The sequence below is a fragment of the Durio zibethinus genome, chromosome 12 (genome assembly GCF_047325235.1).
Source record: "Durio zibethinus cultivar Kanyao isolate XHJ-2024 chromosome 12, ASM4732523v1, whole genome shotgun sequence".
NCBI classification, from domain to species: domain Eukaryota; kingdom Viridiplantae; phylum Streptophyta; class Magnoliopsida; order Malvales; family Malvaceae; genus Durio; species Durio zibethinus.
The window spans coordinates 23,460,264-23,473,437 of record NC_143173.1 but is presented as its reverse complement, the minus strand read 5'-3'; the positions used below and the strand labels follow the sequence as shown (position 1 = coordinate 23,473,437).

Genomic DNA, 13,174 nt, shown 5'->3' with positions numbered 1-13,174 from the left:
TTATTGTTGATGATTTTTTGTCACTTTTGAACATTCGGCTTATTTGAAACAAAGAGTACTGCAAGTTTGATCAGATCAGGATCGTAGGCGGACAAAGTGAGAGTTTTTCCAGCTGGTTTCTTCAATCCACTGAAAAATTTTACTTTCATTTCTGATGAAAAGCCATTTTTTTGAATTGAAAAAAAAAAAAAAAAACGACAGAACCTTGACAGAAATGAACAAAAGCATGAAACATGCTATGGTCCCTCGTTGCCCTACCAGGTCGATGGAAATCAATGAGATAACACGTTTATTCAATTTTTAGAAAGGAGTTTAATTTTAAAACATATATACATAAGTGTGACACATAAGGATTTGATTTTGATCTCTTGTTCAAAAAATAAGATTCAAATTCTTTTAAAAATAAAAAACATATATAAATGTGCATTTACGACGGAAATGATCATAAAATTAAAAATAATAAATTTAAAATTCAAACATCAATATTTATACATTTTTTTATCTTCAAATTAACACTTTTTGTATTAAAAAAATATATAATGATGCAGTTTTATTGATTTCAAAGAAACAACCTGAGAATATATTATAACTGAGTCAGAAAGGAAAGAAGTCAAAAACTTGGAAAAATTATTGCCAATTCAAACGTGGTTTGAGTCAGCATCACTTTAGCAAAGCTTTAAAGTCTGGTGGCATTATTATTATGAGGAATCAAAATTTTCTGAGTAACCAATTCTTGAATATTGTATTAAATGACATGGTCATCACACACAAATTGTCAATCTTTATTAGCAGTTGAGGCCTCAGGGCGTAGACTAACCAATTTTTTTTTTTTTTCATGTAGATTTCATTCCTTAAGAAATCTTTTTTTACTTTCTAGATATTCCACAATTAAAATTAGATTGTACATATTGATAGGAAAGTGAGAGGAAAGGAAAAAAAATCATAAACGTAATTTATAACAGTTATTTCTAGAATAAAGAACTAAGATTTAAAGTTTAATATTTATAAAATTATATTAATTAAAATTTAAAATCTAATCCAATCGATTAACATAATTACTTTTGAAAATTAATATTTAATAAAATTTTAAAATAAAATTTCAATACCTACCATCCTATGTTTTTTTTTATCCTAAGTTACGGCATGAAGCCGTTGTTAGGTTATGCTTAAGCTCAATTTTTTCCTCACTAGGTTCTGGATAGAGAGAAATATGTGATAAATTTTGTAATGTGAGTTGGGCCTTAAAGCCCATTTAAATGGTCAATTGTTGTTCTTGGGTCCAAGTAAGATTAAACATTTTTACCACAAGATTACTAGATAAGGGTTGTTTGGGTTTTAGAAAAGCAAAATGTGAAAATCATTGCCACACAAACTACAAACAAAGAAAAAATAAGAACAGGCCTAAAAGTTCAGCCTAGTCTACAAAAAGCCATAATTGGCCTGCCAGATGGTCCAGACCCAACAAAAACTGAAAAAGAAAAGGAAAAATCAGTGATCTAGTTTCTGTTGTGCATCTCTCTCTGTTTTGTGGCTCAGAATTTCTCCTTTTGTTTTCAGTTTCCCTCAACTAAATTTTCGTTCTTCTTTCTGCAGACAGGAATTTCACCTTCTGGAAAACAGTTACGCTGTAATGGCTGCAACCAGTTGTGGTAAAACTTTTTTACTTTATTCTTTCTATTTGCTGATTTGCTGTTGTTTTATTTGATGCAATTTATCTTTTTTGATGTTAAATGTTGGGTATTTGCATGTAAATTAGTATTGGGTCTCTGGAAATTTAGCTATAGTAAGTTGTAGTAAACAAAGGAGGATTAAATGCTGGAAAAAGAACTAGCACTCATAAGGAATCAGCTAGTAAACTGCTATCAATGCCAATTCCTATTGGTGGGCTATGCGATAGGTATAGTCTTTCATGTTGGCTCAGGTTGTCTTTAGCTAATCAGTCCACAGCCACATTCTCTTCCTTTGGAATATATCTATGAGGGGAAGGAAGGGGTGACTAAATTGCACCTGCTGTGCTCAACCGGATGGAACCGCGTAGCTTGAATCAGATTTCACCTCCAATTTATGTACGCCTTGCTGGTGAGCTATATATAGAGAGTTCCCTGATAAAGATTCTGTTTTTGGGTAAGTTAGAACGAGGATTGTTTTGTTGGTTGGGTTTTAGGAGATCCTAATGTTGAAGTGCATTTATTATCGCTATTGGTTTGGAGCAATCTTTTGAACAATTCTAGGGAGGAAAAAAGAATGCATAACCATTCCTGTTGTTGGATTACTAGGAACTTTATAGCTCTAGCTGACAATGAGGTTGGAAGAGACTTTTTCATTTCTTTTCCCTTCCTTCCTAATTTATGAGGAAGATATGGTCAACTATTAGGACATGTTGAGAAATGAGAGTTGTTGGATTCTTGGTTGTATTTTAATTGCATATGGAGATGCATGATCAACTATTTCTTGCATAGGAGTATGCTTGCTACTTTGTAATGATGTAATTCTATTCCCTTTGTGTGGCATATTGATTATGAGATTCTAGAGATTTCTTGAAGCATGTGTAGGGCGAACAATGAAATTTGGCTGCCTTGGGGGGGGGGGGGGGGGCTGAAACTATTGCCTAATTTATGAACCAATATGGTTTGATGTTTGTTAGCTTCTTATTTTTCAGTCCCTGAAGCATATAGCTAATAGGAATGTTATGAAACAGGGGCAATGAGAGAAGATGTTGGAATACCAACGGGAGACAAACTCATATTGAGGGGCTTGAAATTTCATGGTTTCCATGGGGTAAAGCCTGAAGAAAAAAAACTGGGTCAGAAGTTCTTGGTAGATGTAGATGCATGGATGGATCTTAGGATGGCTGGTAAATCAGATCTCTTGTCAGATACTGTTAGTTACACTGATATTTACCGGTAAGTAACAGCTTAACAACTTCATCGAAAATATTTAAAACATTGCATAAATCACTTGGCAAGTTATAACGTGTTACAAAGTTCCATGGCTTCATATGAATGCTTATGCCTTTATGTTTTAACACATTGTCTTTTGATAATTTGAATTTGCCAACTTACAGCATAGTTAAAGAAGTTGTGGAAGGGCAATCTCAGAATCTTCTCGAGTCAGTGGCTCAATTAATTGCATCAACAACCTTGAAAAAGCATCCTCAGATATCCGCTGTTCGTGTGAAAGTTGGGAAGCCTCATGTTGCTGTTCATGACACTCTTGACTACCTTGGAGTTGAGATTATCAGATACAGAAATATTGATGCTCCTAATTGACCTTTGCCGAATATATGCATATATAAGGCATCATGGATCTCAGTTGTGCCAACTGCTGCTGCCACCTCCTTCAAACTCTTTCAATTTTTTTTCCAGGGAGGGGTAGAAAGTTAAAAGTGAACCTAAATGGTTAAATATTTCTGCTAGTTCTGCTGCAATTGACCTAATCGATGCACAACATTTTCAATTTTTTGAATTTCAGTAGAAAATTCCATGTGACTTCCTTTTCTAATTCATCTTTGTTTCACTCTATTTTCCAATATCTGGTTGGGCATATTGTGTGTATACAGGTATTACTCATGCCTCATAGTTGATAGAATTGTTCGTAGGGCAGCTGGAAAGCAGTAATTTGCCTTTTTTTAAAAAAAATTTCTAATTTATCATCCTATTTTTATCTTAGTTTTATACTTATTTGATTAAAGAAAATATTACTTACATAAATTCTTTTAAACTCGCAATCTCGAAAGACTTTAAACTCGCAATTTCAACCTTGAAGACTTTAAACTTGCAATTTCAAAGATATTATGCACATAAATTTTTTTAAACTCTTTTAATCTTGTAACATTGCGTTATATAGATCTAAATTATTATTTAAGCAAGAGAGCATGCAAAATATGCCCAACATTCGAGCTTTTCAGCAGTCCGGATAATATCATACGACATCAAAACAGGGTTACATTTGACCCATAAATGGCCCAAACCTACCCATTACCCAAAAGACCCAAACCGGCCCATTACCCAAAAAACCCAAGTATGTTTCGACTTTTGAGTGCATATAGGTTTCAATCTTTGATTGCTGTAGCGTATCTCCACATTGCTATCGGTTACAGAGTTTCGTAGTGCCCAAACAAACAACAATCAATAAACGTAGAACAGAATCCCTAAAAAGAGGAGAAAAAAATGGGTTGGGTGTGGAAAGACGAACCAAACGACGTCGTGGAATCAACCGCTCGCGACGGCGATCGATGCTCTATTAGGAAGGCGGTGCGCTCGCAGTGCAAGACAGAAGAAGTCGAGCCTGGAAAGTTCGTCCGAAAGTGCGAGAAAACTGAAGAAGTTCTCAGAGAATGCGTTGGAAGGTAAAAATTAATCAAACATTCAATTTTCTTTTTTTTTTTAATGTTTTTGTATTTGCTTATTGCTGGAATTTTAAAATTTTAAGCTCTGTAATATGTTGTTATCATCACAAAATTACCCTAATCTAAATTGATTAATTCTGATCATTAATTTCTGACTCAATTTTAAGCTCTGTAATATGTTGTTATTATCACAATATTAATCTAATCTAAACTGATTAATTTTGATATTTAATTTCTGACTCAATTTTAAAAGCCTTGTTGGACTATAGCTAAAGAAAAATAGTAATTAGCTCTAAAGTAGATTTGGCAATTCGTTATCCGTGTTTTTCTATTTCGTGTTAAATACATGTAAAATACAAAAATTATCATGTTGTCCACATCCTAAACACAAAACAAATCAAATTTTTTAGTTTTTGCGAAACTTATATACGACTTTTGCTAAAATTTTAAATTATGTCATTTTTTTTATATTGTCTCTTGTCACTGAATCGTATTTAAAATTATCACGTCTACTAGTTAGAAAAGCTTGTATTGGCTAGATGTTTGGCTCTGAAAGAGTTGAATGTAAACTTTCTTATGCAGAAATAATGTATTTAAAAGTTAAATTTTCATTTTGATTTCTTATTTTCTTTGTAATTTTGTTGGCCGAGAGAAAGAGAAGGAATTGTTTATAGGTTATGATTATAACATTTGCTTATGGGGTATTGTTTTCATGTGATCACTTATTGTTCTTTTGAACTCATGAAACTATGTAAAAATTGTGCTTGTAACCTGGTTTTTCATAGTTACTGCTTGCTTTTGTTATGGTTAGCGTTTGAATCTTGGGCAAGGATTGGGGAAACGCTGAAACAGGACATGCAAACTTTTGTCTAACAAATGCAACATGAACCATCCAATGATTTTTGAACGTTAGTGCTTTTCCTATCATTCTAGCTTTCTCATCCAGAAAGGAATGAAAAAAAGCAGGCAGCAATTGAAAACGATGAAATTTGAAAGTGTACAACAACATGTTTATCTAGAAGGAAAGATGAATATGGTTTGACTATCGTGTTTAATAACAAACTTGTATTGCGTGGATGGATGGAAGGGCATGCAGAGGGTTTGTTGAGACAATGGTATATTGTTATGTCTAACTACCCGAACTGTTTTCACATCAGTAGAAAATTGAATAAAATTGAAAATAACATAATTGATCTATTTAATACATGCTTGTGTATCCATCAAATTAATGTTGCTCCAAGAAGGATAGAGTACAATTTTTTTTTTTATTTAATTTGTTCTGTATGATCGCTGATGCTACTAGTTCATTGCACTATGTTTCTTTTCTTCTCATGTCATTCTTGCATGGTTCCTACAATGGTTTATTATTCATTGTGGAGACTGCTGGAAAACTTTGGTAGAAATGGCTAATATCCCTCTTTTTGGTACAAATGGTTAATATCTTTTTGAAATGGTCTATTCTGTCATTTATGTTGAGTTGGGTACAAGAAGTTATAATGTTAACTGCATCTTTTTCATTCCTTCTTTTGCTTGATCACTGTATGTGATTTATTTGTCACTGAATGTTTCTGCATATTTAAATTAGGCCTCTTGAGGTCCTGCAATCGAACAAAGAGTACACTGAAGAAGATGTCACAGAGCAAGTGCTAAAAGGGAATCTCTCGTCGGAATCACATGTGGAAGGTACATTTGATTTTCCTGGGCTGCGTAGTGACATGGAGGAAATTGAACGCCGCTTTTTTGGTGGGGTTAATCGTTTCTTTGATGCTGCTGAGGAGATGAAAAATAGTTTCTTTGATGCTTTTGGAGATTTTTATGGCAGGGGATCTTCATCACCACCATCTGTAAGGCGAGGAATACCCTTTGAAAGCTATCCTCAGAAGGAAGCCTCTCCTAAACCTGATGAATCTGGGCATGTTGACTTGTCTGGCTTAGCTAAAGATGTTTGAAGTTTTCTCAAGGAGCCGGCCTCCTTTTCTTCTTCAATTTTCTTTCTTTAGAATGCAATAGAGAGAAACTTATTATACCTATCAGAATGGAATGTTACTTTTTGAATGCTAGGTGACAAGGATTTTGTGCATTTCAGATTCATCTCCAGGCATTATGGTTTTTGATTAGTTGAATTGATCCCTGCCGTTTCTGATTGTTCCAAAACATAAACATGTTTGAAGTGTATAAACTCAAGGTGATTGGATCTTTTAAACAGATATCATTCTAGGATTAGGCTTATAGGGCTTGATGCTTGAAGTTTTCTTGCAAGCTTTTGCGACGGCAGCCTACCAAAGAATTGAAGTCGTAAATGGCTTATAGAGTTTTGTATATACCATAGTGAAGATGTTCTTATTCTTTCAAAGAAAGACTAGTTCAGCTGCCGGCAGCCTCTTTTGATCGTTTCTGATTGTTCCAAAACATAAACTTGTTTGAAGTGTATAAACACGAGTTGGTTGGATCTTTTAAACAGATATCATTCTAGGATTAGGTGCATAGGGCTTGATGCTTGAAGTTTTCTTGTAAGCTTTTACGACGGCAGCCTACCAAAGAATTGTAGTGGTAAATGGCTTATAGAGTTTTGTATATACCATAATAAAGACGTTCTTATTCTTTCAAAGAAAAACTAGTTCAGCTGCCTCTTTTGATCAACAATTCATAAATTCAATATAAATCTTTGGTTGAGAAGGTATACTCTGATTTTGAATTGAAATGAGGTAATGGCAGTGATGACCAATTAAAGCACTGGTTTACTTATAAAGCACCCATTGTAATGGCAGCAATGGCCATTTTGGCTTTTTGCTGATTTGTTGATTTTGGTTTGCCGTGGAATTCAATTTATGTAATCCACACGTCAATCCAAAAGTGAGGGTTTTAAGAAGAAATTCACTGTTTTGGATCGGATAATTTTTCCTTTTTTTTTTTTTCTTTTTCAATAACTAATTTTGGAAAGGTAACCCATTCAAACTTTTTTTTTTCTTTTCTGAAGTTGAGCTGCCTCAAGTCATTCATTCAAAACATTGCTTAGCCTTATTCTCTTTGAAAAGTAAGAAGGGGAGAATAAGGGTTTTTTTTTTTTTTAATATTTTGAAGTAAAAATATCGACTACATAAATGAGTTTAATAATAAAACTGTGAAATGCAGGGACATGACCTATATTTATATGTTTTTGAGTTTGATTCTTTTTAACAAATTATTTTATTTATTTTTTAAATGGGCTATAATATGATGGATAAATAAAAAATTACGATTTGAATATCAAAATTTCTAGATATTATCTAATAATGATATTTATATAATTTAATTGAATTAAATTTCAGACTCAACAAATTATTTTAATTCAAGCTTTATTAATAAAAATATTCCAAATTTACTTGTAAAGATTATTACCTATAAATCATAAATAAATAAATTAATTCATGCATGCATGTATAGAACATAACATAGTCTTGTAAATATATTATTTTCTTTTTTTTTTTTGAAATAACCACTTTCTCATGTTTTAAATTATCATAAATCTCCATTTTTTTTTATCTATATTCACAGCAAGAATGTGTGTTAAGAGTCGTAATTTATTGTTAACCAATCAAATTATGAATAAATAGAAATGGTAAGCATGACCAGTTGTTTTAATTCAGCATTAGATAATAAAAATAACCTTTAATTAATGGAGATTTAAAAAGAAAAAAGAAAGAAACCGGATCAGGCCGGCTGCTGAGTGAATTAGAGACCGGTCGACCAACCCGAAACTCCACAATGCCGGCCATGTAACAAATGTCAAAAACCGAAAAAACAGGCAAGAAATTACAAAAAATTTCTCAACCGTCAATCACTGCGCGGACCAACAATCATGATGTGATAAGCACTGAAACCTCACTGGTCGTGAGATACACCTCACTAGAACCAATTTAAACGCGCAAAAATTTGAAGCATTCTAACGGAAAAACCTGCCTTTTTTTTCATTTTCTTTCTCTTTCCTTTGATTTTCTTTCCATATTGAATGGTGAAACAGACAAAAAATAAATAAATAAAAACACAAAAGGCAGAAAAAAAAATCAAAACCCTAATAAATACATTTTTTCTCATATATATATATATATATATATATACACCTGGTAATACCAAAAACATCAAATCCTACCTCACAAAGAAATAGCCCTTTTTTTCTTCATTTATCCTGCGTCTACTGGTTTAATCATTTTTCTTTTTATAACTTTCCCATTGTTTATGATTTCAATTCATTGTTTTGACTTTGAAATTTTCAATTGTGGTTGTTTATTTACATTGGGTTCTTGGAAGTTTCTTCTTCCTTTTTTTTTTTTAATAATGATCATTGATCATTGTATTGTATTTATGTATGAAATTTTTTAGATTGAAAGGTATATTAAAAGTCTTTAAAGATTCCAATTTTGTACTTTTGATGAATTTTTTTAGAGCGATAATTCTTCTTTTTGATGCTTTACATTGATCATTGATCATTGATCATTGAATCATTGGTGTTGGTTGCATTGTGTTTTTTGTAAAGGTGTAGGGGTGGTTTAGATTGGCTAAAGCTCCATTTTTTTATGCTATCTTTTAAAAGAATAGCACCCTTTAGGGAGAGAAGAAATAGGGTTATAGCATTTGGGTGGTTTTAGATCTCTTAGATGTTTATAGAAGAAAAAGTGTGAGAATTGAGAGTAGTTTCAGATGGGAAATACTTGTCTTACATTAAGGAAAGATGGACTCTTTCAAACAATCTCAAATGCCATTTGGTGGCCTCGAACAGCAGAAGTTGCAAATGAGGAAAAAAAACAAATCGGCAATGAAGCTGATCTGTCTGAAAGTCAAGAGGCAGAAGGTGCTTCTGTTCGAAACCAGCCCCCGGAAGAAATGAAGATTGTTAAGGAAGAGACAAGAAGGGAACAACAAGGGAAATCTCAAGAAGAGATCCAAAGACAACAATCAAAGTGTAATCCTCAAAGACTTAACTCCAAACCATCACAGCTTGCAACATATAACAAGGAAGAGACTAAGTTAGAGCCTGGAAAACGCCGGAAGCCACATAATGTTAAGAGGCAGGCATGTGCAGGGCTGCAGATAGAGTCAGTGTTGCAAACCAAAACAGGTCATTTGAAGGAATACTATAACTTGGGGAGGAAGCTAGGGCATGGTCAATTTGGGACAACTTTTCTTTGTGTGGAGAAAGGTACCGGGAAGGAGTTTGCATGTAAATCTATTGCCAAAAGGAAACTGACAACTCTAGATGATGTTGATGATGTGAGGAGGGAAATTCAGATAATGCATCACTTGGCAGGCCACCCTAATGTTATCTCCATCAAAGGGGCTTATGAGGATTCTGCGGCAGTTCATGTTGTCATGGAGTTGTGTGAAGGGGGAGAACTTTTCGATAGGATTGTAAAGAGAGGGCATTATACCGAAAGAAAGGCAGCTGAACTAGCAAGGACTATAGTTGGTGTTGTAGAAACCTGCCACTCCATGGGAGTAATGCATAGGGATCTTAAGCCTGAAAATTTTCTTTTTGTGAATGAGGAGGAGGATTCACCCCTTAAAGCCATTGATTTTGGATTATCAATATTCTTCAGGCCTGGTATGTTCAAAAAGCTTTTCTCTTTCATTTGGGATTTCTTGCTTGTGTTAGTGCTTTTCCTTGAGTCCATTCTTAATTGCTGTTCTGCTTTGAATCTCTTGTTTATTATTTTCCAATTTCAATTAACATAAACTTTTAGCTCACAGTCCTAGAAACTCTGAAAGATTGCTTCAGCCTTACCCTCATTCCTGGATCTTTGTGGTAAACATATCTAGGTGCATATGAGTTGAATTTAAGCTTAAGAATCATTCTCAAATTTCCCCTCTTTAGGTTATAATTAAACTTCATTTAAAAGTGAAGGAATTTCAAGTACTATTAATTGGTATGAACCCACAACTACTATTGAACTCCTTGACTTTAAGGAACAGAATATGCTAAAACCACTTTGGTAAGCAAGTGTTTGATACGTTTTGGTAATCCGTGTCATACAATTTTTCCAGTCAATTTCAAATGGAATGCCTTTGATTGTACGCATTTCAGTTTTCTACCATGCTTGCTTTGATTCAAACTGGACAAATAGTTGTCAAGTTGGATAGGATGGAACATTGTGGAAAAATTATTGGTTGGATGCTGGTATTCTTCATTGGAATTATGACAGTTTAGATTTGACTGAGATTAGTTTTCGATTGCAATCTTTAACTCCACGTCTTCAATAATTGACTAAATGTAGCAAATGAATTCAGAAATTATAACAAGCAAATAAGTCCTATTCCTATCAAAAAGAAAAAAGAAAGAAAGTAAAACACTAATAAATATTTGTAAACAACTTCCTTTAATAAATGCAGTGCAATTCTTCCCCGACTTGAATTAGTATTCTTGATTGACTTGTAAATCCATTTCATTTATAGGAAATAGAAATTAGAGACTTTTCAACAATGTTGTCAAGCTATCTGTGCAATCACCTGTGTTGTTTTCTTAAAATTTCAGGGGATATCTTATCTGATGTTGTTGGAAGCCCATACTATGTTGCACCTGATGTTTTGCGCAAACTTTATGGTCCAGAAGCAGATGTCTGGAGTGCTGGGGTGATCATTTACATTCTCTTAAGTGGGGTTCCTCCATTTTGGGGTGGTAAGAGTTCATCAGAATAAGATGTCATTTCTATTATTGAAAATTTTAAGATAATATCTGATTTTTCTTGTTGGACTCTGTACATTTGGCAATTATTTTTAACATTTGTTCTATCTGTGCTTTTTGATATAGAAACTGAACAAGAAATATTTGATGAGGTTTTGCATGGTGATCTTGACTTCGCATCTGATCCCTGGCCTAGTATTTCTGAAAGTGCAAAAGATCTATTGAGGAAAATGCTTGTCAGAGATGCCACAAAGCGGATAACAGCACACGAAGTACTGCGTAAGTCACATTTACTATGTTTGCTGAGATAAGTAATAGAGAAGTAGATGTTGATAAAATAATTGAGAGGCTGTTTGAATTCTCAGTTGGTGTTCTTTTTTTATCTTTTTCTTGTATTTAGTTGGTTATTAATAGCTTTAGGTTCATCTGGCATGCAATAATTTCTTATGTTACTAATCCAAATTATCATCTTTGTTCACCATTGTTATGGGGGAGTAGTTGGTATGAAGGACCAGATTATGCAGTTGGGTTGCTATAGGGACAAAATGTGAAAGAATACTAATTATCAGAATTCTGAAAACTATTTGATAAGCTAGATGACTTTTTGCTGTTTCACTATGGAATTTGAGGATTTAGGTTCCTTGCAGGCCATCCTTGGATTCAGGTTGATGGGGTGGCTCCGGACAAGCCACTTGATTCTGTAGTACTAAGCCGCATGAAGGAATTTTCTGCAATGAACAAGCTCAAGAAAATGGCCCTTAGAGTAAGTTTCTGCCAGTGAAACATAGGCCTATCTCTTCCAAACATGGGTCTCTAAAACTTCTGAAAAGATAACTGATTCAGTGAAAGTCTTTCAATGCGCAAATCCCACTAGCTAACACGACTTATCCTTGTTCCCAGCTCCTTTTTCATTTATTTTCTTTCATTCTTTTTAGGTCATTGCACAGAGACTTTCTGAAGAAGAAATCGCCGGGTTGAAGGAAATGTTCAAGATGATAGACACAGACAATAGTGGTCAAATCACCTATGAAGAACTCAAAACTGGATTGAAAAGATTTGGTGCTAATCTTGCTGAGACAGAATTCCATGCACTAATGCAGGCTGTAAGTTTCTTTTCAGAATCCCCGACTCAGAAGTCCTATAGTAAAAACTAAAATAAATCAATGGCTTTATCATACTAATTTGAAATGATTAATGCTCCATCAAATTGTTGAATAAGTTGATTCTTTAATTGAAATTGCTGTTGTTTATCTATATCATGCTGTTTGTACATCCCTCCTAATCCAATTAACCTCCTTTTGAATCTTTTGTTTGTTCCGAAAACGCAGGCAGACGTGAATAATAGTGGTACAATTGATTATGAAGAGTTCATAGCTGCAACATTGCATCTAAACAAGGTTGAGAGGGAAGATCATCTCTTGGCAGCCTTCTCGTATTTCGACAGAGATGGCAGTGGCTACATCACACAAGATGAGATTCAAAAAGCTTGTCAAGAATTTGGCATTGAAGATATCCGCCTGGATGAAATGATGAGAGAAGTTGATCAGGACAACGTAAGATTTAGATGCACGAACCTGTGTGTTTTCAATCAATTTCTCCTGAATGAGTTTTCATGATGGACTCATTTTCGTGTCGTATCTTTTATATTTTTCAGGATGGCCGGATAGATTACAATGAATTTGTAGCCATGATGCAGAAAGGCAACCCTGAATTTGGTAACAAAGGTGGTCAGGGGAAAGGTTTTAGCATTGGATTTAGGGAGGTATTGCCAGTTTGTTGACAAGAAGATATAGTCACCCAGGGCCTTTTCTTTAGTTTTTTTTTTTTTTTCTTTTCAAATTTTTTAGAGTTTAGCTCTTCAAACTGTTTGAGGATCATCATTTACTCAGGCATTCCCTTTGGTAACCAGAATTGAGTTTTCTTATTTGTTCTTTTGCCTGAAATGTTGTATATAATTATGCTTCCCTGCATTGGCTTATGTTCTTCTAATTTTCATCCATTTCAATGCTACAAATGTCTAATTCAGATTTGCATCAGATTCTCAAATGACGATCAGAATTGCTACCAAATGTTTAAAAACTCAGCTTACAGTGGAGGCCTTTTTTTTTTTTTTTGTTTTTGGTTCTCCAACAGTGTCTTGTGTTTTTCCCTTTTCTGTTCAATCTTTGGGT

General features: G+C 33.9%; 3 protein-coding genes across 3 annotated transcripts; all 3 read left to right on the top strand.

Moving 5' to 3' along the window:
• Positions 1 to 1,492: 1,492 nt before the first annotated feature.
• On the top strand, positions 1,493 to 3,529 carry LOC111296975 (dihydroneopterin aldolase 2-like). Its single transcript, XM_022891482.2, has 3 exons — positions 1,493 to 1,649; positions 2,699 to 2,903; positions 3,065 to 3,529. Exons 1-3 carry the CDS (start codon positions 1,631 to 1,633, stop codon positions 3,267 to 3,269), a joined length of 429 nt encoding a protein of 142 aa, XP_022747217.2. The 5' UTR covers positions 1,493 to 1,630; the 3' UTR covers positions 3,270 to 3,529.
• A 540-nt stretch (positions 3,530 to 4,069) lies between these two features.
• Positions 4,070 to 6,555, top strand: LOC111297131 (fra a 1-associated protein-like). The gene is made up of 2 exons (XM_022891751.2): positions 4,070 to 4,348; positions 5,934 to 6,555. Exons 1-2 carry the CDS (start codon positions 4,170 to 4,172, stop codon positions 6,295 to 6,297), a joined length of 543 nt encoding a protein of 180 aa, XP_022747486.2. The 5' UTR covers positions 4,070 to 4,169; the 3' UTR covers positions 6,298 to 6,555.
• Positions 6,556 to 8,888: 2,333 nt separating this feature from the next.
• LOC111296243 (calcium-dependent protein kinase 26-like) lies at positions 8,889 to 12,973 on the top strand. The gene is made up of 7 exons (XM_022890440.2): positions 8,889 to 9,926; positions 10,854 to 10,997; positions 11,130 to 11,282; positions 11,651 to 11,766; positions 11,939 to 12,106; positions 12,332 to 12,556; positions 12,658 to 12,973. Exons 1-7 carry the CDS (start codon positions 9,026 to 9,028, stop codon positions 12,781 to 12,783), a joined length of 1,833 nt encoding a protein of 610 aa, XP_022746175.2. The 5' UTR covers positions 8,889 to 9,025; the 3' UTR covers positions 12,784 to 12,973.
• Positions 12,974 to 13,174: the final 201 nt, after the last annotated feature.

Coding starts and splice junctions, on each gene's coding strand:
- LOC111296975 (XM_022891482.2), top strand. Junction 2,904..3,064: donor AGTTACACTGATATTTACCG/GTAAGTAACAGC, acceptor GCCAACTTACAG/CATAGTTAAAGAAGTTGTGG.
- LOC111297131 (XM_022891751.2), top strand. CDS start 4,170: ATGGGTTGGGTGTGGAAAGACGAACCAAACGACGTCGTGGAATCAACC. Junction 4,349..5,933: donor CTCAGAGAATGCGTTGGAAG/GTAAAAATTAAT, acceptor TATTTAAATTAG/GCCTCTTGAGGTCCTGCAAT.
- LOC111296243 (XM_022890440.2), top strand. CDS start 9,026: ATGGGAAATACTTGTCTTACATTAAGGAAAGATGGACTCTTTCAAACA. Junction 11,767..11,938: donor TCAAGAAAATGGCCCTTAGA/GTAAGTTTCTGC, acceptor CATTCTTTTTAG/GTCATTGCACAGAGACTTTC. Junction 12,107..12,331: donor TCCATGCACTAATGCAGGCT/GTAAGTTTCTTT, acceptor CCGAAAACGCAG/GCAGACGTGAATAATAGTGG.